Raw genomic sequence first — 25,909 nt, 5'->3', positions numbered from 1 at the left:
TGTGTGTGTGTGTGTGTGTGTGTGTGTGTGTGTGTGTGTGTGTGTGTTGGGAGGCGGGATCCAGAAGCAGAATGCTGGGCAGCTCTGTGATACTGGACAAGTCATGTCGGTCCTCTGAGCCTCCTCGATCCTCATCCGTAAACCGAGATGATGTGGGGAGTTAGGTGGGGTGCGGTGCAGGAGACAGGAGCTTTGGAAAACTTGATCACTCTGGCTCATCCTTGGCGGTATTATGCGCTGATTAATATGGACACGCCAAGAGGGATAGTGGGCAGGGACTAGGGGCTGCCCGGCCTGCTTGTGAAGTTAGAGGTGTCTGTTGGTCTCCCCTCCAGCTTGAGCCGGGCCTCTCAGCCCCGGAAACCCCGATGGGTCCCCTCTGGGAGTGTTGCCAGGCCTGTGGCAGCCAGCCTAGCCCGGCCAGCCTGGCACCCCCAGCGTGGCTTCTGCCCCCACAGGCATGCGCATCCTCGTCACGCTGCTGCTGGACACACTGCCCATGCTGGGCAACGTCCTGCTGCTCTGCTTCTTCGTCTTCTTCATCTTCGGCATTGTTGGCGTCCAGCTGTGGGCAGGGCTGCTTCGTAACCGATGCTTCCTGCCGGAGAATTTCAGCCTGTGAGTGTCGCCCGGGATGGGGGTGACCTGGGAGTGGGTGTGGGGCTGGGACCCACCTCAGTCCCTGTTGCCATTGACATTGCTGTTTTCACATCGGTGACATGTCTGTTTCTCAAACTCGGCTACACATTGGAGTCACCTGGGGAATTAAAAACAAATTCCTGAGGCCTGGGTCCCCTACAGGCTCTGATTTCATCGGCGTGGCGTTCGGCACGGCCTTGGGGAGCCTTACAAGCTCTGCCGTGAGCCTGATGTGCAGCCACGTTAGAAAACCATCACCCTGGGACATAACCTTTCCTCGTCCCCACTCTGGAATTTCACACTCAGTCCGCACACTCCTGGTGCCCTCCAACCCACACCCACAAATCCCGCCCCTGCCCGATGCGTGCCCGACTCTCGTCCCTGCCCTGCCTACGCTGCAGGTCTCACTGCGCCCATGCAGCTCATCCTTCCTGGGACCTCTCCCTGGAGACCCCTGCTCCCAGCTCCTCCCTGTTCCCCCTGCAGCCCCCTGAGCGTGGACCTGGAGCGCTATTACCAGACGGAGAATGAGGACGAAAACCCCTTCATCTGCTCCCAGCCGCGGGAGAATGGCATGCGCTCGTGCAGGAGTGTGCCCACGCTGCGCGGCGAGGGAGGCGGTGGCCCCCCCTGCGGCCTGGACTATGAGGCGTATAACAGCTCCAGCAACACCACCTGCGTCAACTGGAACCAGTACTACACCAACTGCTCCGCAGGGGAGCACAACCCCTTCAAGGGCGCCATCAACTTCGACAACATCGGCTATGCCTGGATTGCCATCTTCCAGGTGGGACAGCCCGGGTACTGAGACGTTCCCCAGAACGCAAGCACCAGGACGCAGTCCGGCCTCAGAGCGGTCGTCCTCAGGGCTGGGAGGGGGCCGGGGCCTCTGAGGAGACCACAGGAGGCTTTAGGGGGGCCCCCCCGAGTCAGCCTGTCCCTCTGCACCCTCCCCAGGTCATCACGCTGGAGGGCTGGGTCGACATCATGTACTTTGTGATGGATGCTCATTCCTTCTACAATTTCATCTACTTCATCCTCCTCATCATCGTGAGTGATTCCTTGGGCCCCTGTGGGCGGGGGAGTCCTGGGGAAACAGGTGGGGGGAACTCAGAGAGGGACTAGCTTGGTCTCAGGGACAGGTCCCACAGAGACTCAGGCAGAGAGGGCACCGGTCGTGAGGGGTCAGGTGGAAATCCAAGGTCAAGGCTTGGTTCTATCACTTAGTACCTTGGGCAAGTCATTCCCCATGAGCCCTCCAGCCCCACCCCAGGCCTCTGCTTCTTCATCAGTAAAATGGGTGATTCTCGACCCAGGGGGCATTTAGAAATAGCAAAGGGTGGTCCTGTTTTTCATGAGGTCTAGGGGACCACTCCTGGCATTCGGTTGGGGAGCAGGGGAGAGATGGTAAACATCCTGACATGACAGTCCCGCAAACGCAGAATTGTGCCACCCAGACTCCCCAGCATTCAGTGTTGAGAAACACTGCACGACCTCTTGTTCCTTCCAGCTCAGAAGCTCCAAGGCTTCATGAGGACAGAAGACAGAGGCAAGAGAAGCAATGTTTAATAGTTGTCATCCCTGCCATTCCTAGCTCATAACTGAACTGCTACTACTTACAGCTAATATTTATTGAGCACTTACGATGCACCAGTCCTGCTCTCAGCACTTTTTATGTGCTGGTGCCTTTAATCCTCACCACGATCCCATCATCATCTCCATTTTACCGAGAGGAAACCCACGTTTCCTCGTTCGTCCGACCCCGTCATGGGCTCTGCGTGTGCCGTGGATTGATCTGGCTGGGTGGACGTTGTTGCCGATGTGCGCTGTGACATCTGCTGCCTGCTTAGTCCTCACAGTCCCCCGGGCGGTGGGGCGGGGCCGGCGGGGAAGTGGCCCCATCTCTTAAACGAGAACCCTGAGCTTTAGAGGGCCCCGTCACCGGGCTGAGGAAGTGGCAGGGGCCAAGAATTCAACCCCAGGCTATGGGCTCCAAGTCCAGCCCTTCTCCAGGTCACCAAGAGGCCAGTGACAGAACCAGAGAGAGGGACAGATATTGAGAGAGAGAGATTAAGACAGAGGTTAAGATCTACTCGGGACCTAGGGCAAACTCCGGAGAGAGGTGGAGACAGACAAAGGGCGCTCTTGGCGAGAGGCAGAGGATGGGTCCTGGGAAAGAACCAGTCCTCCAGGCCACCCCCTCCTGCCCCTGCATATGGAAGCGGGTCAGGTTTGAGACCTGTTCCCGTCCCCCACCATCACCTGGGGGGTGGCAAAGCCAGCATCTCTGGGAAGCATGGTCTTTTCAGTATGCTTCTCTCCTTGGGCTTGGAGGAGGGGAAGGAAGCAGACAGGGTGGTAAGGGGCCTATTTTCCACCCACACACCCCGTGAAAAATCTTCCAAACAGCTCTCCGGAGTCATATTAATGAAGTTAATTATCATAATTACTAGGACACAATCTAGAAAAAAAATCCGCTTTGTCACCATAAATATTCATTTCCTTCATTCTGGTTTGTTGTCCCTGCGATGGCCATCCTGGAGTTCTGGAGAAACTGAGGCACGGGGGCAGGGATGAGGGAGTGTGGGCAAGTCAGGGCGGCAGCTTGGCTAGTCTGCAGGGATCGGGGTTCAGCCCATCACCCTGCTTGGGGAGGGGAGAGGCGCAGGGAAAGGAGATACAGAAGGTCAACGATCAGGAGGATAGTGAGGCCCCATGGCTGAGGGTCTCACCCCAGGGCATGCAGCTGGAAGTGGGACTAAATGCAGAGGTCTTGGAAACTGTTTTTGCCAAGACCTCGAAGGCTCAACCCAACGTGAGAACCCCATGTCCCCAAGATTGCATTTATCTCTACAGCCTTCTCTGCTCCTAACAGGAACTGGGGAGGGGTGCTCAGAATCTCCATGGCTGGCCATGGATAGGGGCAGGGAATTTGGGAGAAATCCTTGCAGGATACCATCGCAATCAATAACAATGCCTTGGAATTCCATAGAGCTTGGTCCAAGTCTCAGCTTCGTGTGTGTTAGCTGAATGATCTTGGGCAAATGCCTTGACCTCTCTGAGCCCGTTTCCTCACCTGTCAGACAGAGGTTATAAAAGTGTCACCTCTTGAGACTGTCACGAGAATAAAATGAGATCATGCTTGGATGGTAACTGAGCCCAGCGCCTGGCGTGTAAGACGTGCTTGGGATGCGGCGATTCGCCTTGTGGTTCCCTTTTCTTCAGGACATCTCCTCTTGCTGTCCCCACCCCAACAGGTGGGCTCCTTCTTCATGATCAACCTGTGCCTGGTGGTGATCGCCACGCAGTTCTCAGAGACCAAGCAGCGAGAAAGCCAGCTGATGCGGGAGCAGCGCGTGCGGTTCCTGTCCAATGCGAGCACCCTGGCCAGCTTCTCCGAGCCAGGCAGCTGCTACGAGGAGCTGCTCAAGTACCTGGTGTACATCCTCCGGAAGGCGGCCCGCAGGCTGGCCCAGGTCTCCCGGGCGGTGGGCGTGCGGGCCGGGCTGCTGAGCAGCCCAGTGCCCCGTGCAGGCCAGGAGCCCCAGCCTGGCGGGAGCTGCTCTCGCTCCCACCGCCGTCCATCCGTCCACCACCTGGTGCATCATCACCACCATCACCACCACCACTACCACCTGGGCAATGGGACGCTGCGGGCCCCCCGGGCCAGCCCGGAAATTCAGGACCGGGATGCCAGTGGGTCCCGCCGGCTCATGCTGCCACCGCCCTCGACGCCCGCCCTCTCGGGGGGCCCTCCGGGGGGCGCAGAGTCTGTGCACAGCTTCTACCATGCCGACTGCCACCTGGAGCCAGTCCGCTGCCAGGCACCGCCTCCCAGGTCACCATCTGAGGCATCGGGCAGGACTGTGGGCAGCGGGAAGGTGTACCCCACTGTGCACACCAGCCCACCCCCGGAGATGCTGAAGGAGAAAGCACTAGTGGAGGTGGCCCCCACCTCTGGACCGCCCACGCTCACCAGCCTCAACATCCCGCCCGGGCCCTACAGCTCCATGCACAAGCTGCTGGAGACACAGAGCACAGGTGAGTACTCTGCGGGGGGGGGGGGCATGCTGGGGCCCTGGCCTAGGGGCCGGGTGGTGTCCCAGAGAGGACTGGGGGCCCCTGATTCCCATTCTGCCACTCGAGGCCTTGGGACCTTCGATCAGTCCCGCCGCTTCTTTGAGCCCTGAGTTTCTCATCCCTTCAAGTGGGAATCTTAATTCTTGTGTTGTAATGAGAATAATAACCATCATGGGATGAACACCTGCTATATGCTCTGCTCTACGCTGTTTGCAAGAAGACCTAACAGTTGTTGACCAACTGTTCTGTGCCTGTCGCGTGCTTTGCAGGCGGAATCCCACTGGATCCTCTCAACGGTTTAGATGATAAGCTTTCTTACCGTCCCCATTGTACCGGTGAGGAAAAGGAGGCCTGGAGAGGTTGCTTGACTTGCCAGCTCAAGGTTGTGCCATTTGTTAGGTGTGAACTCAGGGCCATCTGGCTCCGAGGCCCCCAGGGGAAATGGTGTGTGACCACGGCCAGCCTCGAGCCCCACACTAAGGAGACTCTTGTGAACATGAGTTTCATTGGCTCCCCACAGGGAGACTGGGGGCCTAGAGCAGCAAGTCCTCAGGGGGCTGCTAGTCTGGTGGGAGGAACACCCGGTGTCACAGGAGAAGTGAGACACTCGCTGCCTGTGGGTGTCCTCCCTACCCCCTGTCAGACAAGGGTGGCAAGCCCTCCCCCGAAGGCAGACTCACTGTAGCCGAAGCCCAGGGTTTCAGGAAGGATGTGGCACGTGGGAGCAGTGGGACATGTGTGGGATGTCATGTGAGAACGTGGGCCGGGACAGGAAGGTGCCGTCACAGAACGCCCTGGGAAGGGCTCCCGCGCCCGCTTTCTGGCCACCCTGCTGTGGGTTGGAAGCCGGTCATGTACACGCATGTTTCAGTCCCCCCCTGTGTGGAAGGCAGGGCTGGGGCTGTGGTCATTGCTGGCTAGCCCTCCCGTGTGCAGTCAGAAGGGGAAACCTTGTTGGGTGCTTCCTGGGGGCCAGACCCTGAGCAAGATGCCTGCACCTCACCCGACGTGCTTTCCCGGGCGCTCTCTGAGCTTCCCTCCAGTGCTCAGACTCTATGATCCGAGCCAGATTCCAATGGCCATGGTATCTTGGGATAGGTCACTGTGTGCATGAGTGCGTGCAGCCTGGTGTGTGCACGAAGGTGTCCAGTGTGTGTCCGGATGCACGTGCAGGCACATGTTTAGTGTTCCTGTGTGTATGTGCACACATGTGTCTGATATGTGCAGTTGCGTGTGTGTACACGCTGGGGTGGTGCTCTGGTCCGTACGCACACCCACGTGTGCCCATGCCTGGCACACGGGCGTTATATAACGTGCGCGTGTCTGTGCACATGCGTGTTTGGCTGTGGAGGTCTGAGCGGTTTGCAAATGGTACGTATATGTGCATAGTACATGTGTGCATGTGAGCGTGTGTTCACTGCACATGTGTACGTGCCTGGGTGTGGATGTACATGAGCACAAATCTGTGCGTGTGCTTCTTAAGGATCCCTTGGGAAATGCTACTCACAGCAGCATTGGTGCAGGCCTGGCTTTCCTGGGAAGGAGAGCTGGTCTAGGCTCCTTGCTAAAGGCTCCTCGGACAGGGGAGCTGCCCAGGACCTCAGGGGACATCAAGGCCACCTGCCAAACCCTAGGACCCCTGGCAGTGACTGTCAGTGGAATGCTATTGGCATTTGGGGCCGTTCTGTTGCTCAGGACTGCCCACGCTGCAGGGCATTCAGTGCCCCCGGCCTGCTAAGTGCCTCGCACCCCTGTCATTAAAAGAACCCCATACTCCCCTACTCATTTTATAGACACTTTGAGGGAAGGGCCGCCTCAAGTAGGAAACCTTGGAGCCTCTAACCTCTCCCCTCCTGTCCTAGGCGCCTGCCAAAGCTCTTGCAAGATCTCCAGCCCTTGCCTGAAGGCAGACAGTGGAGCCCGTGGCCCAGACAGCTGCCCCTACTGCGCCCGGGCAGGGGTAGGGCAGGGGGAGCTCGCCGGCCATGAGATGCCTGACTCAGACAGTGAGGCTGTGTATGAGCTCACACAAGACGCCCAGCACGGTGATCCCCGGGACCCCCACAACCGGCACCGACGGAGCCTGGGGCTGGACGTGGAGCCCAGCTCCGTGCTGGCCTTCTGGAGGCTGATCTGTGACACTTTCCGGAAGATTGTGGACAGCAAGTACTTTGGCCGGGGAATCATGATTGCTATCCTGGTCAACACACTCAGCATGGGCATCGAGTACCATGAACAGGTAGGGGCGTGTGCAAGGGCACGGTCCCTGGGGCTGGGGACCCTCTGCCTTCCTGCCCTCCCACCCCCATTTCCAGTTTCCTCTGCATGCCGCTAGCCTGATGGCAGGGAGGACAGGAGGGAGACGCAACAATGTGTGGGGACTCTGGAGGGTGAAAACCAGTGAGTGTCACGCAGTCTCTCGGTATGGAGGTTGCCCGAGGCAGGCGCAGGATCTGAGCTGGGTGTGTTCTATCTGGGAAGGCTTCTCAGAGGAGGTGGGCTTTGAAGGATGAGTGAGTGGTGAGCATCAGACGTGGATAGGGCCTCTCTGGAGGGACAAGTCATTGGAAGAGATTCAGGTCTTTGGAGAAGATACAGAGGGGAGAGAAGGTGCTGGGGGATCCCCCCAGCCCAGCACTGGGCCCCCCCAGCCTTCATCTGATTCAGTAATTGGAGGTGGGACTGACTGGAGGTGGGGGGTAGGGGCGAGGAAGAGAGGGTTGGTGGCTGCGCCTGGGTGGAGCTGAGGCCTGTCCGGTAGGGAGGGAGGCCATCTGCTCCCAGCCTCCGTTCCGGGAGCCTTGCTGTGAGTGGGGCGGCTGGGTGGATGAGAACGCCCAGCATGGTGAAGAGACTTGAAACCATCGCGTTTGAGGAATCGTTCTAAGAACTGGGATGTTTAGTCAGGAGAAGAGGAGGCTCAGCGGGGACAGGCGAGCTGTCTTCAAATATTTGAAGGGCTGTCATGTGGAAGAGGGAGCAGGCTTGTTCTGTGGGGCCGATGGCTGTAAGCAATGGGGTCTGGGCTGAGCGGGAGGAGGCTGTTCTCACTCCCGGAGCTGTCTGAGGACACGAAGGGTGGCCTGGGGACCCCACTGCCCCCAACCCCCCAAACTGATTGGGGGTGAGAGCAGGTCCCATGGGGCCTCCCAACAGGGTTCCTTCCAGAAGGTAGCCGCTTGCCCCAGTTTGGTCTTCTAGGTCACCCCCTTGGCTGATTCTTGGAAAAGCTGGGAGGGGGGTGCAGTCAGCAGGTCCTGCCACCACAGACCGTTCTGTGTTCTTTCCTGGGTGTTCCTGCCTCCCTGAGGCTCAGGCAGGGGACTGGGCTGCCAAAACCTGACCTCTCCCGGTAGAGAGCTGAGGTGATGCACTTCCCCAGCCCCTGGTGGGACAGTTATGTGGAGGAGCTGGGGGGAAGGGGCTGGCCATAGCGGCAAGGTGGTCCTCGTGGCGGGGGCGGGGGGAGGGTCTGGGGCGAGGCTGGGGAGCATAGGTCCAAGCCAGGCCCGGAGCTGATGTGAGATGTTCACTTTTCAGGGGGATCAGAGCCCCCTCCCCCACCCTGCTGACCTCTGTGCCTTTCATGTCGTGCACACTCAGCTGCCCTGTCCAGCCAGATGCACCCCAGCCCCAGCCCCTCCTCCATCACCATCACCCCATGTTGGCACACCTTCCTCTCGCCTCAATGCTCCCCCCCACCAGGTGGCCCTGCCCGATTCCCTCTTCTTGGAGGTGAGGCACAGGGAGGGGGCAGGACACCAGCTGCGGGGCCCGCAGGTGGGGACTATGGCACTGTGGTGAGCGTGTTGTGTCTGGGCGCCTGGGGCGTGGGTGTGTGTGCACACGCCCGCCCAGCCAGCCTCCTGGGGAGAGGTGCTCCACTCTGCCAGGCTGGTGGGGGCAGCCTGTTCCGCTGCGGGGACCCAGGCGGTGGCAGCTCTAACCTCCCATCACCCTGAACCTGAGCCTCCTCTCCCTCGGCCCAGTTCTGGCCCAGGTCAGATGCCCCTCCCCCCGGGGGGAGCTGTACCCCGCAATCTGCCCTGGCGGAGGCTGCTGGTGGAGGCTTCGGCTGTGCTGGGAAGAAGCTGAGTCACAGAGACTGAGGGCCGCTGAGGCGGCAGCAAGAAGCCTTTCAGTTAGACATCAAGAAGGACACCCCCTCGGGGAGGAAGTAAAGGGGATCGGTCAGGGGTGCCTGCAGCGTCCCCTGGCCCAAGTTCCTGAGGAAAGCAGGGGACACCGGCCACCAAACCCTCAGCAGCAGGGAGTCCCCACTCCGTGGTGCTACAGTGTCTGCTCCAGGGGGTAGTTCATCCCAGGCCCTGGTGGCTGCAGGCCACGCAGGGCTGAGTGGGAGTCCCCAGCAGGCCGGCAGGTGACTGACTGCTGCCCAGCAGCCTCAGGGGCAGGGGTGCTAAGAAGTCCCAGAAGCAGCCGTGGCCCTGTGCTCGCAGGCACTGCGGCGTGAACGTCCTGCCATCTGCGCCTTGGAATCTGAGCAGGCTGAGGGGGGCAGGCCGGGGAGTGTGGAGATGGGAGATGCGGGCGCTGAGAGACAGAGACACGGGGGGGGGGGGGGGAGGCGCCGAGGGAGAGGGAGACCAGGAGATGGGGTCCCAGAGGGCGAGGCGAGGACCTTGAGAGAGGCTGGCATAAAGACGGGAGGACCGAGATGCAGGGACAGGAGGGACAGAGATAGGGTGGGGGAGATGGAGACAGACGGAGGCATAGAGACAGAGGGGTGACAGAGACAGAGAGATGCAGAAAGGGAACTGAAGACAGAGAATGAGACCCAGATGCAGATGAGGACATGCCCGGCAGGGCTGGGGACACAGGCTCGGATGGGGCCTCCCAGACAGGGGAGGAAGAGAGCCAGGGGAGACCCGAGGGAGAGCGGCCCGTCATGCCGACAGGTGAGGAGTTGTCCCCGCAGCGCCCTGAACGAGGAGATGGTGTCCATCAGTCCTGGTGCTGTGTGTCCTTCCCAGCAAGGAGCCCAGCCCTCTTTCCCGCCCCTTGCTGCTGCCCTCCCAGGCCTGACCTCTCCCACTGTCACCTACCTTACCCCTCAGTTTCCCTGCCGGGGATGATGACAGCCCTCCCGCCCCTCTCTACCAGCAGAGGAAACCCCCGTCTTGTCATACCCTGCCCTACCCCTGGTAGGTCCCATGCTGCCCACACCCTCCTGTTTCCCCCACCCCTTAACCCACTGGCTGGTGAGAACTGTTCCTCCCAGAAAGACTAGTGAGGAGGACAAAGACAGGAGGCGGAGGAGGGAGCAAACCTGAGGTTGTGTGACTTGAGGACGGAGGTGTGGTCTGATGGAGGGCAAGCACGTGTGTGCCCCCCATCCGTGAGGGAGCAGAACAGGGAGCAAGGAACTTACTGTGATTTATCCATCCCTCTCTCTCACCTTCTGTCCATCCATCCATCCATCACCCATTCATCCCACACACCACATTGCCTGCACGTCAGAGTTGGGGGAAAGCATCCTGATTTGTAGTGTTTATAGTGTTTGCCAACTACCATGGTGTAAATGCTGTCGTCAAGCTAACAACGTGATGTCACCGAATGTGGGGTTGGGAAGAGACGTGTGCACACACCTGGCCTAGGACACTGTGTTCTTCCTTTCAGAGAGGTCACCAACAAGCGGACGGTCACATTCACTTGATGCGGTAGGCCCTCAGAGAGGGATGTGCGCAGTAGTCCGGGATCCAGCCTGCGGGGGAAGGGATTCTGGGAGAGCCCCATGCAGGACGTGATCTGGGAGTTGAGTCTGAAGGAAGAGTGAGGGGTAGCTAGTGAAGGGTTGGGGGGAGGGCACAACATGGGGGAGGGTCAAAGGCACCAACCACCGAACACCAAAACTGAGAGATTTGTAAGGAGTTCCGAATGAGTGGGGCACTGGGTGGGGGCTGGGATGGACAGTAAGAGACCAGTTTGGAAAAAAGTTCAGGGCCAGGTCCTGAAAGGCACAGGAAGGAGTCTGGATTTTTTTTCCTGAAGGTGATAGTTTCCCCAAAGAGGTTTTAAGCAGGTCAGTGATACGAGCAGGTTTGTGTTCTACCAAAAGTCCTCTAGGGCCAAGGAGGGGAGGCAGGAAGCGGGGAGGCCAACAGGAGGGCCGCTGCAGTGGTCCGGACAGTCTTCACATCTCTGTCCCTGGAAGTGGAGGGAAGAGGGCCGGGGAGAGCTGACAGGTGGCTGGGTCTGCAGGACTCCACACCAGTTGGAGATGTGGGGGAAGGAAGCAACAAGGACGGGACCAGGTTCCTGCTTGGGGTGGGAGCACTGGGCCTTGAGCAGATTGGGGCTGCAGGATGTTTGAGACAAGGCACCCGTGGGACGTCCCGGGGCATAGCTAGCCGGTTGCTGGAGCTCAGAAGAGAGGCTGCCTCTGCCTGGGTCTGCCCTGGGGCCAGGTGGCTCCAGGAGGAAAGGGATTGCGGGGAAAGGGTCCTGGGGACACAGGGGCTTCCTAATCACCCCCTTCCTGGCTCTGGGGTGCTGAGGACAGAGGCTAACTTGATCTTCTAGAAGAGGGACAACAGAGAGAGGTGGAGGAGGGGCATGTGGCCCCGTAGTCTTCTGGGCTGCTGACGAGAGAGAGGCAGAGTCCCAAGTGGACTGCTGCTCAGGCCAGCAGAGGACAGGGCAGGTGATGATTCTGCTCGTTGCTCAGACTCTGGACCCATCCTGTCATTGTAGATACATCTCCAGGGAGGGTTTCTATTTATAAGTGAGTGAGGTCAGCTGTTCAAGGCGGGGGAAGCTGGGGGTGGAGTGGGGTGGGGGGTGGGGGAGAATCCAGATGTGGCAGGTCTTACCTTTGAGGACCCTCACAGACTCCCTTGGGATCCTGCTGAAAACTGGGGGATCTGTCCCCAGAAAACACACACAGGCACGGACACCCCACATGCAGCCTTTGAAGACAAGGGTTTATGGACACCTCCCACCCCAAGCCTATCTCCTGGGCCTTCCAGGAGTTCTTGGCCTCCAGACAGAGGAGCCCTGGCTCAGGCACTGACGCTGCAGCCAAGCAGGACATTGGGGGAAGATCCTTCTAAAGCTGCCCTGGCCCCAGATTTCCAAAGTCTCTCCAGATGTACGGGGGGAAATGGGTGCTGATTTGGAGCTGGCTGGCTAACGGGGTGCTCACATTCCTGCAGGCGTCCTCTGGTTCTAGGCTCCTCCTGTTCAGTCAACAGCTCCTCCTGTGCACAGCACGCTAGAAGAGAATAACAGAATGGCAGGGGCGGGGGACGGAGCCGGAAGCACTGGAGAAATGTAGGTTCTAGCTGAAAAGTTCTGCTTCATGGACAGTTATGCCAAATGTCTTAAGGGAGGCTCCTGGGGACAGAAGAGAGAGGCTCACACCCAGGTGGGGGCTTGAAAGGGCTTCGCAAAGGAGGTGGCTTTTGAGAGGGCCCTTGAAAGATAGGTGGGTTGGCAGCCGGGGCAAGGGGCCGAGAGGTCTCGGTGGAAGGATGAAGGGGAATTCAGGCAGCCTGCCTGGAAGGGCATGGGGGGGACACGGGACACTCTGAAGGGCAGTCTTTGCCTCCCCCACCCCCACCCCCACCGGAGGTGTCTGAGCAGGAGCAATGTGAGTCCAGCAGTGTCGAAGGAAGCTTGAGATTCCAGTGGGTGCAGGCTCGGTTGAGGGAGGGGCCCAGAGGCTATTTCTGTCCTTCAGATCAGAGGCTGTGAGGGCCCCGAGTGTGGTGGTGGTGGAAAGAACAGGGGTGGGCGCAGCAATTCTATTGGCAGGGTCTGTGGGCCCGGCACCTGCCGTTGGGATGAGGGCCCACATGAATCCTAGATAACGCCCAGGTTCCAAGACAGAATTCTGGAGGGTGATGGAGCTGGCCGTCGGGGAAGGGTCAGGTTTGGAAGAGGGGGTGAGACGGTTTGTCTTGGACGCGGGCCATCTGGGGAAGGCTATCAGGCAGGTTGGCTCTCTGGGTGAGGAGCCAAGGCTCGGAGGGAGAGTGTTTAGTGTCGTCCACACCCCAGTGACAGCTGTGGGGTGGGAGTCGGGGAGCTGGGGCGCAAGGGGAGGGAGCGGCTCTGAGCTCAGGGGGGAAGGCAGCGGGAGAGGAACCCTAGCCAGGCTGGGGTTGGTGCCCACATGGGTCAGGGAAGTCAGGGGCACTGGCGGGGGGGCGGGGGGGCGGGCAGCAGGCTCAGGGGCTGCCCTGGCCTCGGCAAAGAGGGGGGCTTGGAAGAAAGCCTGGAGAGAGCTGGGGTGCTGGGGCCCCGGATTTGGGGGGGACTAGGCCTGCACTCACAGGGAGGGTTCTGCTCTGAGGCCAGGAAAGGAGATTGGAGGAGTGAGGGAAACAGGGACAAGTGATGGATGGGCTGGGGCCCGGGGCCTGGGGGAGTGGGGTGTGTGTGGAGGGAGATGGAGGTGCAGGTGGAGGAGGGGAGCAGAGTAGGCTGCAGGTCGCAGAGCTGTTTGTGGGGAGGGCAGTGGAGCCCCCTGCAACGGGGGGCCAGGTTGGGAGTGGGGACGAGGCCGGGGGCGGGGAGATGGAGAGGGTCTGGAGCAGCTCCCGCTGGGGAGAGGGGGAGCCCCAGCAGCAGAGGGTGGTGAGGGAAGGTGGAGAGCTGCCCTGAGGCCCCCAGCTGGCCTTGCCTTGTCCAGAGCAATGCTCAACACCATTCCTCAGCTGCGGCAGAGGCCCAGCGACTGGGGACTTACCTGGGCCGGGGCGGGAGGGCAGCCTTGCGGTGGCCCACCGTGGGCTCCAGGCCGAGAGGTGGTTCTGGCAGGGAAGCGGCAGGCGCCCCAGCTCCAGAGGTCGAAGTCGCAGGGGCTTCAGGCTGGCTGTCTCCCAGCTGAGTGAGCCCTGGGGGTGCCTTGTGTACTCCGCCTGTGTGTTCACTTGGGGCGGCTTTGAGGAGCTGAAAGGAGATTGTGGGGCGGGACTAAAGCCACCCCTGGTTAGGGGGCGCTGGGGCCCAGGGGGCATGAGGGGCTGGAAGGAGATCTGCCCGGAGAGGCAGAGTTCCAAACTGGAGCGTTCCCTTGCTCCGAAGAACGAGGCCATGATCTGTATGGGGAAGCCTGTGGGCTTTCCTGGAAACCACCTGCCCCCCAGGTGTCTCCTGACTGCCCTCGGAGGAGGAGAAGGAGGGAAGAGGTCCCAGTGACCCTTACCCCATCGCTGTGGCCCGGCCTGGACCTCCCCTCCGGGGTGTGAGGGTGCAGCAGGCAGGACTGTCAAAAGCTGAGGTGAAGTGAGCCAAGGAGTCAGAAGTGGGGAGCAGAGATTTCCAGGTCAGCAGAGCTGTGGGAGCTGAGGAGACGAGGGTGCAGGGGTGCTCGGGCAGGGCTGGGGTGCCCGTACGAGCCTCTGCTCTGCTGTCGCCTGGCTCGTCCGCCCCTCTCGCCTTCTTTGTGTGCCGGAGCCGGCTCCCAGGCCTCCTGCCTGGACCACTGCAGTCTGCCCCCAATCGGTCTCCATCTCGCCGTCTCCCCACACTGTCAGGATGCTGCCGCCTCTGCAGCCAGATTAATCTTAATACACTGCTCTGCACATCCCTTCCCGAGCCCTAGAAGCCCCAGTAGCGGCATCGTGAGCAGAGGCCAGTCCAGCCCGGGTGGTGGAGCAGAGTCAAGGCCATCCTGCCTGGGCCCTGCCCACCTTGCAGCCGCGTCCCCCATGGACCCCTCCTACCCTCTGATCCCGGAGAACCACTGGATTCTTGGTCCCTGTGCATTCCTTCCTCTGCACCTCTGCTCATGCTGCCCTCTGCTGGGGATGCCCTCCACGGGGCTCTTCTTACTGACACTGGTCTCAGCTGGGTTTGAGCTCGTGGGGTGCTCCCCGGGGTTTGCCGCCCGTGTGGTGCTTGGTGCAGCCTTGCAGGTGTTCCATCCTGCCACGTGTGCGGTCCGCTTCTGCTGTCAGTGCCCACGGGGCTGCCTGAGTGTGGCTCTGGGCTGGGTGTTTTCATGGTCTTTAACTGCTGTGTTCTGCAGAGCAGCCTGACCCTGAGGTGATGCTACCCCGTTTAGCAGAAGAGGCCACTGGGGATCAGAGAGGTTAAGAGACCTGTCCAATGTCACACAGGTAGAGAGTCTCAGAGTTGGCAGGCCTCCCACACTCTGGTTTAACCCCATGCTTTGATTGCCAGTGTGCTGCGCACAGTGGGCCCGTTAAGGGTTGGTCGTTGGAGGTGCGATGGGTTTCAGGGGAGTCCTGGTGCTGAGAAGTCTGGAGCAGCTTATGGGGGGCTACAGTTGCTCCAAGGTGACAGACTGAGGGGAGGGGGGAGTGTTGGGAGATGGGGCATTTACAGTTAGCATCCTCCCAGAGAAGACCCTGGGTCCCCCCGGGTGGGAGAAGCTCAGGGGCCTTGGGGTCGGTGAACAGAAGGGAGGATACGGTCCAGACCTGAGAAGGGACTTGGCTGGCAGCCCGAACAAGTCGGGGAGGGGGCTGGTGCCCAGCTGTAGGGTCTGTGTGCAGCTGCATGGGTTCTCTCTTGGGGTGAGGGGGCGGTGCGCATCGTGGGAAGATGCAAGGGAAAGAGCAGGCCTTGCTCGTACCTTCCTAAGCAGCTCCATCAGGTTACCACAACTCTCGGAGCCTCAGTTTACCTGGCTGTCTCTGAAGCCGGGAGGAAATGAAATGCTGGGAGGGAGGGATCAGCCAGTGGCGCACCCGGGGAGGGGCCTTGCAGAAGTTGCCTCCCTCCCCTTTGCTGCTGCAGTGGCTGTGATCATGGCCCTGGTCCCTGGGGCAACCGTGTTGCTAAGATTGTGTCTCTGTGTCCTTGTCCTGCGTATGCAGAAAATTCCCAGCCTCCAATTTAGTAACTTGGGCAGACCTGTCTCAGGGAGGAGTACCTTTTCCCATGGATTATGAGGGGATACCGGGGCCCTGGGAGGAAATAGGCATTGCCCTTAGGTGTGTGCAGGGAGAGTGTTGGGGGGGAGGCGGAGGGCAGGCTGAGGGACAGCGCTCGGTTCTCCCTTCCCCCTGCTCCTCCAGTCCCAAAGCTGCCTGGAGGGGTGAGATGGGGGGCCCAGCCTTTGCTGCCACCCCCTCAACCAGGACTGATGAGGCAAACCTTGGGGGAGCCCTGTGCTATCTTTCTGATGAGGCTCCCAGTCGGTGAGCAGGTGTCCATGAGCCAAGAGCCATCAGGAACAGACTGTTGCGACCCCCTTGGATGACATCAGGAAATGCTGGGAATACCCGCCCCCCGCCCCCCGCGCATGCCCAGCACTGGGTGTGCTTTTAAGAGTCACTGATGGAGTCAATTCGAGATACCAAAAGCTACCGTGCTTTCAGCTACTTTTTAAAAAACGTTTTATTAATTTTTATCTTTGGCCCCTTTTTTTTGAGGCATCATTTACGTGCCGTAAAATTCACCCATTTGTAAGTGCACCTCGGCTGTGTTTTCAAGTCAGTGTGTTCTTTATTCATACACCTAAGTTCATGCGAAATATAATTTTATATACTTTGGAAAGCACATTATGAATTCAGTCCATCCGTGTGTCGGGATTCACATGCCTCTTGCTGTCACCCGGGGTGGGTTTGAATCCTGACTGCCTAGTATTATCAGGGTCAGAATGAGCTGGGATTGGGTCCCACTCCCTGGTGGTCCCTGCCCTGTGACTTTGAACCAGTCATTCACCATCTTTTGACCTTTCTGCTCATCTGTAAAGCGAAGGTGCCAGGGCCGCTGTGTGGACGGCATGAGGGAAGACACAGGGTGAGCCTGGGAACCCACCAAGTGCTGCACCTGTGCGGTTCTGTGCTTATCACCTTTATCCAACCCAAAGTCAGTGCAGGTGGCAGAGTGACAGAGAGGCAGGCTCGCTGACCATGGTTCCCTGGCAGATGGCACTTGGGAGCACAGAGTGGAGATCCACTTAGTCAGGAGGGGTCTGAGCCCTGAGCTTTGTCTGCCCTGACAGTGACCCCTTCCCCGCCACCTGCATTGTGCTAATGCTGGAGGGATCCAAGGTCCTATGTCTCTGTGACCCCATTCACTAGGTCGGGTGGTAGTGCCCCCTCCAACCCCACTTGCAGTCTGGGGAGCAAGGACTTGCTTGAGATCTGCTGGACCCATGGGCTCCTTGCCACACTGGCCCCCACAGCTGGCTCTCAGCCCTGCCTGCTGACCCTGGTTCTGCCCTCCAGGCCTGCCTTTGGAAAGAACCCAAGCACAGGCTGAGAGCTTCTCTCCTTCTGAGTAGCTATTGACCCCCAAACACTCCTCACCTGCCAGTCAGAAGGCCCTTTTTTCCAGGTCTCCCCATCTCCTACCCAGGCTGGCCACACAAAGACCATTAGGATACATTTGGTGGTGCCCAGGCCCGGCTCCATGCTTGGGTGGTCTCCCTGGGCCGCCCGCCAGGTGAGGCAGCTGGGTAAACAGGGGGGGAGGTGGCTGATGGACTAAGGGCTTCATCTGCTTATTTATTTTAACTCAAACTTCTTGAGCTGCTTTGAAGCTTGGGCTTTTGGGGGATGGAGACACCCCATTAGGTACGCAGTGGGCTCCACTGAGCCAACCATGTCTCCCCCTGCATCTCCAGCCCCCAGCCCAGCCCTGCCCCTCTCTCTGTCCCCAGACATGGCTCATTCCTTGTGCCCTACCCTGTGATGCTTTCTGCGCCCTTCTCCCTGGAGAGACCCCACTTACCCTTCAGAGTCCATTTCAAGTGCAGCCTCCTGACTAAGGCTTTCCTAGTGTGTTCCTCCCTCACAGTCTCTCCCCTAGACTCTTGGATTTACTGTCTGGATAATTTATTTTGGCATCTAAGTATCTAAAGCTTCTTGTGGTTATTCAGCTATTTTGTGTACAACCTGTTTCCAGCGAGACTCTGGGCTCCTGGGAGGCAGAAAGCATAGTGGGCATGTTTTTGTAGCTCCTTTAATATCTGTTGCATACTGGGCATACAGTAGACACTTAATATTGACAGAAGGAAGGTGGGGAGGTGACTAGTGAGCTGGAATAGCACAAGTTTGTCATTTCTTTTCTTCTTTTTTTTTAAAGACTTTATTTATTTGAGAGAGAGAGAGAGAGAGCGAGTGAGCGAGCGAGCGAGAGAGAGAGAGCACAAACCAGGGGGCAGGGCAGAGGGAGAAGCAGACTCCCCACTGAGCAAGGAGCCTGGCGCAGGGCTCGATCCCAGATCCCTGGGATCATGACCTGAGCTGAAGGCAGACACTTAACCGACTGAGCCACCCAGGCGCCCCAAGTTTGTCATTTCTGATGACCTCTCTAGGATGTATCCTTGGTCCTAATCTCAGCCCCTGGGCAGAAGCATAGAAGTAATTACCGAGGGTGTTTTACATCTGGCCAGAGAGGCTGAGAATCTTGCTGCAGGTCACACCGTGAGTTGACGGGGAATAGGCTGGGAATTAACCCAGGTGCCCTAGTCTCAGGTAGCTGCTCCAGGTGCCGCCTTGTCTATGACAACCCTTCTAGGAGTCTCCCTTCTGCCCCTCAGCATGTTTGCACGCCCGTGTGTGTGCTTGCTTGTTCGTGTGTTTGTGAGTGCACGTGTGTGTGTGTGCAGTGTGTGGGGGTGTGCAGTGTGTGCATGTGTCTGGAAGGAAGCAGCCGTAGCCAACAGTTGTCCAGGAGAAGGCTGCCAAGTCCACGGAGTAATCGTAGAGCACGTGTGCCTTTGCATGTGGCTGTGTGTCTGGGGACGCGGGTGGGGCCTTGACAATCACCCTCTGATATTGGTCAACGTCGCTGGGCTGCCGGCCACGGCCTGCCGAGCTGACATGGCAGGCAGCACAGGACAAGGTGGGTCTCGGGGGCCCTAGCGGGAGGTGGGCAGGACCTACCATTCAGGCTTCCCGCCAGTCTGTGGCCCCGGGATCTGAGACCCAGAGCTGGGATTTGGTGTGGCGGCTTCCCCTGAGTGCATTTCTTCATGGGCCCTTTGGGGGAGGGTCCTTCTCCGATGCCTGAGCATCCCTCACCATCATGCGCCCCCTCCCCGCCCGCCCACTCAGCCCCAGCTTGCTAGTCCTGCTGCTCATCTCCTGGTGGCCCTCTGCTAAGGAGGACAGGGATGAGGGGCTCGGGGATGAGCCTCAGCTGCTTCATCCCCCGCCCCACCCTCCAGCCCGAGGAGCTGACCAACGCTCTGGAAATCAGCAACATCGTCTTCACCAGCCTCTTTGCCCTGGAGATGCTGCTGAAGCTGCTGGTGTATGGTCCCTTTGGCTACATCAAGAACCCCTACAACATCTTCGACGGCGTCATTGTTGTCATCAGGTATGACTGCCCCTCCACCACCTCTCACCTGGCGGATTGCCCGTGGGGCGGCTGGGGCGAGAAGCCATGCAACCTGTGCCTCCGGGGTGGAGGGGTCTGGAGTCAGACGCCCCCCGGCCCCCAGGCCCTGCTGCTCCCCCTGCCCCCCCTCCCAGTGGAGGGTGATCCTCTCCAGCCTCTCTTGGCCCTACCTTGCTCAGGCCGAACTTGGCCTTGCGTCTCCTTTGGCCAGACCCCTGTGCAGCCTCCTCTCTCCTCTCTCTACTTCTTGCCCTTGACCCCATGCAGGCCCGGGGTGAGTGAGGACTGGGGAGTTGGCTTTGCTGAGGAGTTGAAGGAGATGTGAGGCCCAGCCTGCTGTCCCTGCTTGCAAAGTGCTTGGAAACCATCTCAGACACCCGCAACTTGCTTTAGGGTTTCCAAGACCCTGGGAAAGTGCTCCGTCCCCCTAGGCCTGGGGCCAGGAGAGCTGCTTTATTGCTTTCTGGAATTGGCTTTAGATTTCATTAGACAAGAACAAAGCAAATATTCCATAACTGGATGCTGTTGCATTGGCTGGAATTCGGGAGAGAGTTCTCGGCTGCCAGGGTGTGATCTCGGCCCTGGAGGGGTGGAGAGGGCTGGAGCTGTCACCTACATCCATTTCAGGGGCTCCTGTCTGCAGGCCCAGGGGCCCACCTGTGCCCCACTTCCTCATGCTGTGCGGGCTTGTCCAGGCCCTCAGATGCTGCCAGGCCCTCTCGAAGGGAGGGGCAGGGGGTGGGAGAGCACGCAGGGGCTCAGGCTCCCTGCCCTCCTTGCAGCGTGTGGGAGATCGTGGGCCAGCAGGGGGGTGGCCTGTCGGTGCTGCGGACCTTCCGCCTGATGCGGGTGCTGAAGCTGGTGCGCTTCCTGCCGGCACTGCAGCGGCAGCTCGTGGTGCTCATGAAGACCATGGACAACGTGGCCACCTTCTGCATGCTGCTCATGCTCTTCATCTTCATCTTCAGGTGAGGGCAGGTGCGGCATCCGTGCCGGCTGGGAGGAGGGTTTGAGGGGCAGGGCGTGCTGCTGCCCTGACCACCATCTTGTGGCTCCTGTGTCTTCAGCATCCTGGGCATGCATCTCTTTGGCTGCAAATTTGCGTCAGAGCGGGACGGGGACACGCTGCCGGACCGGAAGAATTTTGACTCCCTGCTCTGGGCCATCGTCACCGTCTTTCAGGTGCCAGGGTAACCAGGCAGGGGTGGACGGGGGTGAGGGAGGTGCCCCCTGGCGAAGGCGCTGATACCCAGCCTCTGCCCGCAGATCCTGACCCAGGAGGACTGGAACAAGGTGCTCTACAATGGAATGGCCTCCACGTCATCCTGGGCTGCTCTTTATTTCATTGCCCTCATGACCTTTGGCAACTATGTGCTCTTTAATCTGCTCGTCGCCATTCTGGTGGAGGGCTTCCAGGCAGAGGTAACCCCCTGCCTGCAGCAGTGTGCTGTGGTGGCCTGGGAGGTCTTGCAAAAAATGCCATCAGGCTGGGCATTGGGGTAGGGGTGGGGGGCTAGGGTAGAAGGCTCCAGGTCTCAGGCAGCCCCTCAGCCCTGGGGAGACAGGGTAGTTGTGGGGGATCCCTGGGGCCAAGGTTAGCTGCTAAGTGGGCTTCAGCATCGAAGTTGGCTAGACCCTCCCCAGGGAGCTGGAGAAGTTGACAGAAGGTGCAGCTGGATCCCGAGCACAGGTGCTCTCGGGGACATCCGGAGGAGACCCGTCTGAGCCGAGGGGTGGGGGAAGCGTGTGTGCAAGTCATCTGAGCTCCAGCTGAGCTGATGAAGATGCCACCAGGACCCGGGCAGGGCTAAGCTGCCCAGGGTGAGAAATGAGCCCAATTAGCTGCCGGTATGGCAGAGATGAGCGTCCTATTTCCAGCCCAGGCTCCATCACCTTCGTCACAGGCAGCGTCATCAATTAATATTGATTTGCATTGATCCTGCCCTTGCTGTGCCAGGGCTCAGCCTCTGCCTGAAGGGTGGCATGCCGCTCCTCTCCCTCGGCTCTGCCCCTCTCCCCCGAGCTCCGGGCCGGCCCGGCTTCCGGGCATCATTCACGGGCAGGTTGACCCAACCTAGAAATGCTCCAGGTTGGGCGTAGAGAAGCTCTTGGTCCAGTTCTCTCCGGGTGACCCGGATGGAAACTCCCGCTGCGGCCTGGTCTATAAATACTCGGCACACGGTGGAAAAACAAAAATCTATTTTCCGACTCTTTTCCCAGCCTTGCGAGGGAGGGCCGTTCCCCGTAGGCCGGCTGGGCTAGTGGGGTGCGGGGGCATCCGTCCCACACCGGCCTTCGCCTGCTGCCAGCCATGCAAATTCTGTAGTGATCCATGATGGCATTTCCTCCCGCAGGCTGGCCGCGAGGGCAGCTGGTGGCGGAGGCGCACCCTGCCTTTGGGGATGGCGGGGCCTCTCGTGCGGGGAGGCACAAGGCACTTATCTGGGTCCTGGAAAGTTAAGGGGTGCCACCGTGCTCCCATGAGAGCCAGGGTCCCCGTGGATACCCACCACTCTCAGCCTCCGGGAAGAGATGCTGAGTGGGGATGGGGGTCCTGGAGCCCCTTCCCAACCACCGTTCCCGACGGTTAAGATGTCCTCAGAAAAGTTCCTGAGTTACTGCACGGAGGGGGAGGGAAAACACCCCGAGCCTGTCCCCCTCCCCTCAGCTGGCGTGGAGGTGCCCCACACAGACAGCCCCCTCCCCGCCGCCACCCCTTTCAGCAAACACCTGGTTAAATGGAGAGCTGCGGAGCCAGCCTGGTTGCTAGGCAGCAGCGAAGTGAGCTGCTGGGAATAAGGCAGGCCACTCTGGCCCTGCTGGGGGCTGTGGTTGCCCCAGCCTGAGCAGGGCAGGGTAGGGCCTGGGGCCACAGCCTCCTCAACCCGCAGAGCACAGGTGCCTGTAGGGGAGGGTCCCACTCAGGGCTTGGCGCTTCAGGTCTGGGGTGGGATGGAGAAAGGAGGTCCAGGTCAACCCCCCCTTGGGGGGTGAGGGTGGGGAAGGCAGGGCATGGCCCTGGAGTGCCCACGGGAGGGGCTGGACCAGCTGCCCGCTGTCCTGCCTGTGGTGGGCCAACACCTGGGTGGGGGAGGGGAGGGTCAGTCACTCAATGCCGGTGACCTGGACGCTCCCAGAAGCACCTGCCCTCTCGGGTACGAGTTTCAGGGGGTTGCGCATGTCGCTTTGAGGGAGCCCCGCGATCTGGCAGGAGAGGCTGCTTTTTGCTATTATGATGGCCGGCTTTCTCACAAACGAGGCAACCCACCTCAGTAGAGGAAGCGGCCGCCCCCATTTTGTGGGGCGTCTCTAGCAGGAGGGCTCAAGGGTAGCCCCTGGCTGGCCTTGCCACCCTGCCAAGAGGTAAGAGGAAGGAGCCCCAGGGGGCTGGGCTGGCTCAGCTGTTGATTTCCTGACTTGCGGGGGGGGCAGTGCCCTGAATCCCTGTATATTTATCATCCACACACTTAATTAAATGAACAGGCGGCAGGCCCTGTGTGAGGCCATTAATTGATATTAAACAACATCATAGCTGTCATCCCAGTGTTACTTGTCACATCCCATCCCAGTGGGAGCAGCTGGACCTGGTCTGATTTGGAGGGATGCAGGCTGAGCCTGGGGGAGTGGGGAGGCCTGTTCCAGCTCCCGGCCTTCAGCCTCCTGCCAGCCTTGGGCTCCATCCCCTCCTCCTTCCCACCCTCCCTGCCCATTCCCCCAGCCCCCTGCCAGTGCGGGACCAGTAAAAGGTGAGCTGGAGTTTCAGGTGCGAGGCCCAGATGTACCTCTCCCTCTCTGCGCGCCTTGGGGCAGTTGTCTTAGCCCCTCCAAACCTCAGGTGTCTCCTCTAAGATGACATTGGTGGTACTTCCTTCCCACCTGGCGAGAGGCGAGCTGGTATTCATAAGGCAGTTTCGGGAGGGCTGGCACCCCAGGGAACCGTAGCTGTCACTATTAGGATTAACCGGGGGGAGGGCTCGGTCTCCCTCCCTGCCCTTTTCCCCATCTTCGTGGCCTCCGCCCTCACCCTTCAGATTCACTCTGGCCCGAGGGCCTGTGGTTAAATTCTGGAAGGCCATTCTGTCCCTTCTCTCCTCCTCCCGTACCCCGGTGTCTCAGCCCCCCTCCGACCCCTGCCCGGTTTGCACCATCCTTTCCTTCATCCTCTTTCGACACTGCTGATGTCTGAAAGCCCGAGCGCCTGTGACCAGCGCCCGTCCCCTGCCTCCCCGTCTCCCTGTAGGAAATCAGCAAACGGGAAGATGCGAGTGGACAGTTAAGCTGTATTCAGCTGCCTGTCGACTCCCAGGGGGTAGGTACGCGATCATGAGTCGGCATGCCCCCCTCCCCGTGCCCTGTGCGCCCTCCACTCTGCCTCCGCGTCTCTGTGCTCGTGTTCACGCTCAGCTGCTGTGCAACTGTAGTAGCCGTGGTGGTCATTGGTGTCGTGAGGTTTGCTTCGATTTCAAGTCCCTTCCCTCCCCCGCCGAGGACATTGAGAGGAGGAGCCTCCTTGCCTCTGCCCCCATCCACCTGCAAAGGGCACCATTCCCGTCCCCCGCCGGACCGGTGGAGGGGCGGGAGAAGGAAGGGACTTAGAATCCTCTGTGTGCACGTGTCGGGGACACCGCGTGTGCGTGCCGACGCTGAGGTCCCCAAGGAGTCCGAGTCGTCGGGCCTCCGTGGACTCGGGATCCATGGCCGCAGACCGTGTTCCCCCATCTCTCTCCCCTCCCCCTTGCCCCGAGCCCCTATTGGAGACCCCACCAGCTGCCTCAGCTCAGGACAAGTCTTTGGGAGGATGTGAGGGTGGAGGTGCTTCTTGCCGGAAGGTACCAGAATTTTAAATCCACTTCCGCGTCTCTGGCCCCCTGGCCGCCTGGGAGGGCCAGCAGGTATTCGGGGACACGCTCCTCCTCTGGCCCTCACACCCAGCCTGTGCTCTGCCGTTTCCTGCACTGGCACTGGAATGGGGGGCCGGAGCCAGGATCCCCGCGGGACCCTACCGTGCTGTGCATCCCGAGCAGCCCCCTGGAGTTCCTGCTCGATAATTAAAGGCCTCGTTAGGGATGTAAACTGAGTTAATGAAAATGATCCCCTGAGATGCCAATTACACAATATTTATGTCCTTATCAAAAGTAGCAATCAAGTATTTCTTAATAACTTCTTAAGGAGAAGTGTGTAATTACTGGGGAACCTACTGACCTGCTAAGAAGGAAAAACTGCCCCAGAGACGGGGACAGAGGTACAAATGGGGCCAGGGAAAGGGGCGGGGTCTGGGGGGAGACCAGGGCATGAAGCAGCGGGCCCGCGGTGCCCTACTTGGGCTGAGCTGCTCTGTCTGGGGTCTTTCAATTGCCTCCTGGGGTCCTCAGCTCTGAGGCCCAGGGGAGGGCAGCCTTGGAAGGAAAGCAGAGGGCACAAATTGGAATTTAGGCTCTAGTGACCCTTTCACTTAGGTCCCCAGCTCCCTCTGGCCTCTGCCACCCCCCTGCCCGGCTCACTCTCCCTTCTCTCAGCCCCTCCTGGAGCCAGTTCCAGCCTGGCTGGTTGTGCTGTGGGCTGTGGGGTGAGCCGTGGCCTTCTCAGAAGTGTGGCTGGTGGGAGGCAGAGGTGTCGGGGGCCCTGGGGAGCTCTGGGCCCCACGCCTGCGTGGTCTGGCCTGCGCCAGTGCATGCCTCGTGCCGTGGTTGCTGGTTCCCGTAGCCTATATGTGGTGTGTGCGTGTGGAGACAGGGAGACCTCAGTCCATCCCACTAACCCCTGCCCGGCTGGGACCCTAATGGCCTGCTGCTCCCCCACCCTAGGGAGATGCCACCAAGTCCGAATCGGAGCCCGATTTCTTCTCACCCAGCCTGGACGGCAATGGGGACAGGAAGAAGCCCTTGGCCTGTGAGTATCTGTCCTGCGGGTGCTGCCCCTGGCCCTGGGCTAGCCTCGAGTGGACTCAGGGTCTCTCCCTCTCTCCCCCGGCAGTGGTGTCCCTGGGGGAGCACCCGGAGCTGCGGAGGAACCTGCTGCCGCCTCTTATCATCCACACGGCCGCCACACCCATGTCGCTCCCCAAGAGTTCCAGCACCGGCCTGGCCGAGGTGCTGGGCCCCGCCTCCCGCCGCACCAGCAGCAGCGGGTCTGCTGAGCCAGGGGCGGCCCATGAGATGAAGTCACCGGTATGGGGTGCATGTGGGTGCCGGACGGTGGGAGATGCGCAGATGTCAGGAGGGAAAAGAGGAAGGAAGTGGACAGGCCCGAGGGGACAGCCTCTGAGCCATAGGCTGGACCAGCCCCAGGGAGGTCAGCAGGTCTAGTAAAGCAGGCAGGCGTAGAGCTCTGGCCTCAGGGGGCAGAAGAGCCGTGTTCTAATCCTATTCTTTGGTCCCTTAACTCGGCGACCTTGTGTGAAGCTCAACCTCTGAGTTGCGTTTTGGAAAGGGGGGCAGTCCTTACCTTCTTAATACTTCATCGTAAGAACAGCAAACCCCATGCAGTTAGTAATTCTGGACCAGGCACTGTTCTAGATACTGCTCATAAATATTCTAAATGCATTGAATCCTCATTGCAACCCTCTGACGTAGGTGTCGTTATTACCCCCATTTTAGAGATGGGGATCTGGGTCTCAGATTGCCCCACTGATTTGTGGGAAGCTCTGCAGTGAGCAGGTGACTGAGCCAGCACTTTAATCCAGGAGCCGACGTCAGGGCCCATGCTCCTGCCATCTTTTTATACTGCCAGTCAACGAAATGAAGAATAGGTCCTAGTGTCCTATCTCATATACAGACAAGGAACTGAGGCACAGAGAGGTTTAGTAACTTGCCAAGGTCACACAGCTGGTTGGAGTAAAAACTCTGAACCCAGGCGTCTGCTCCAGGGCTCCCGCTCACATCTCTGTACCTGATGTGATGCT

General features: G+C 59.7%; 1 protein-coding gene across 12 annotated transcripts in view; it reads left to right on the top strand.

Annotated features, from left to right (window-relative positions):
* CACNA1G (calcium voltage-gated channel subunit alpha1 G) overlaps positions 1–25,909 on the top strand; it is a 62,124-nt gene that overhangs the window by 10,469 nt on the left and 25,746 nt on the right. For 6 of the 12 annotated variants that reach the window (XM_025859247.2, XM_073883739.1, XM_025859244.2 and 3 more), the window contains exons 5-16: positions 459–618; positions 1,126–1,426; positions 1,597–1,689; positions 3,897–4,680; positions 6,582–6,958; positions 18,836–18,987; positions 19,791–19,976; positions 20,076–20,190; positions 20,275–20,430; positions 23,249–23,317; positions 24,813–24,897; positions 24,982–25,175. In XM_025859247.2, the coding sequence (XP_025715032.1) occupies positions 459–618; positions 1,126–1,426; positions 1,597–1,689; positions 3,897–4,680; positions 6,582–6,958; positions 18,836–18,987; positions 19,791–19,976; positions 20,076–20,190; positions 20,275–20,430; positions 23,249–23,317; positions 24,813–24,897; positions 24,982–25,175 (2,672 nt within the window). The remainder of the gene's footprint in view (positions 1–458; positions 619–1,125; positions 1,427–1,596; positions 1,690–3,896; positions 4,681–6,581; positions 6,959–18,835; positions 18,988–19,790; positions 19,977–20,075; positions 20,191–20,274; positions 20,431–23,248; positions 23,318–24,812; positions 24,898–24,981; positions 25,176–25,909) is intronic. The other 6 variants (XM_025859255.2, XM_025859248.2, XM_025859239.2 and 3 more) reach the window with 2 other exon arrangements.

Source organism: Callorhinus ursinus, unplaced genomic scaffold (assembly GCF_003265705.2).
Source record: "Callorhinus ursinus isolate GAN/ISIS: 27379988/994484 unplaced genomic scaffold, GSC_fseal_2.0 scaffold52, whole genome shotgun sequence".
NCBI lineage: Eukaryota > Metazoa > Chordata > Mammalia > Carnivora > Otariidae > Callorhinus > Callorhinus ursinus.
The sequence above is the reverse complement of the archived record's forward strand: the minus strand, read 5'-3'. Positions and strand labels throughout refer to the sequence as shown.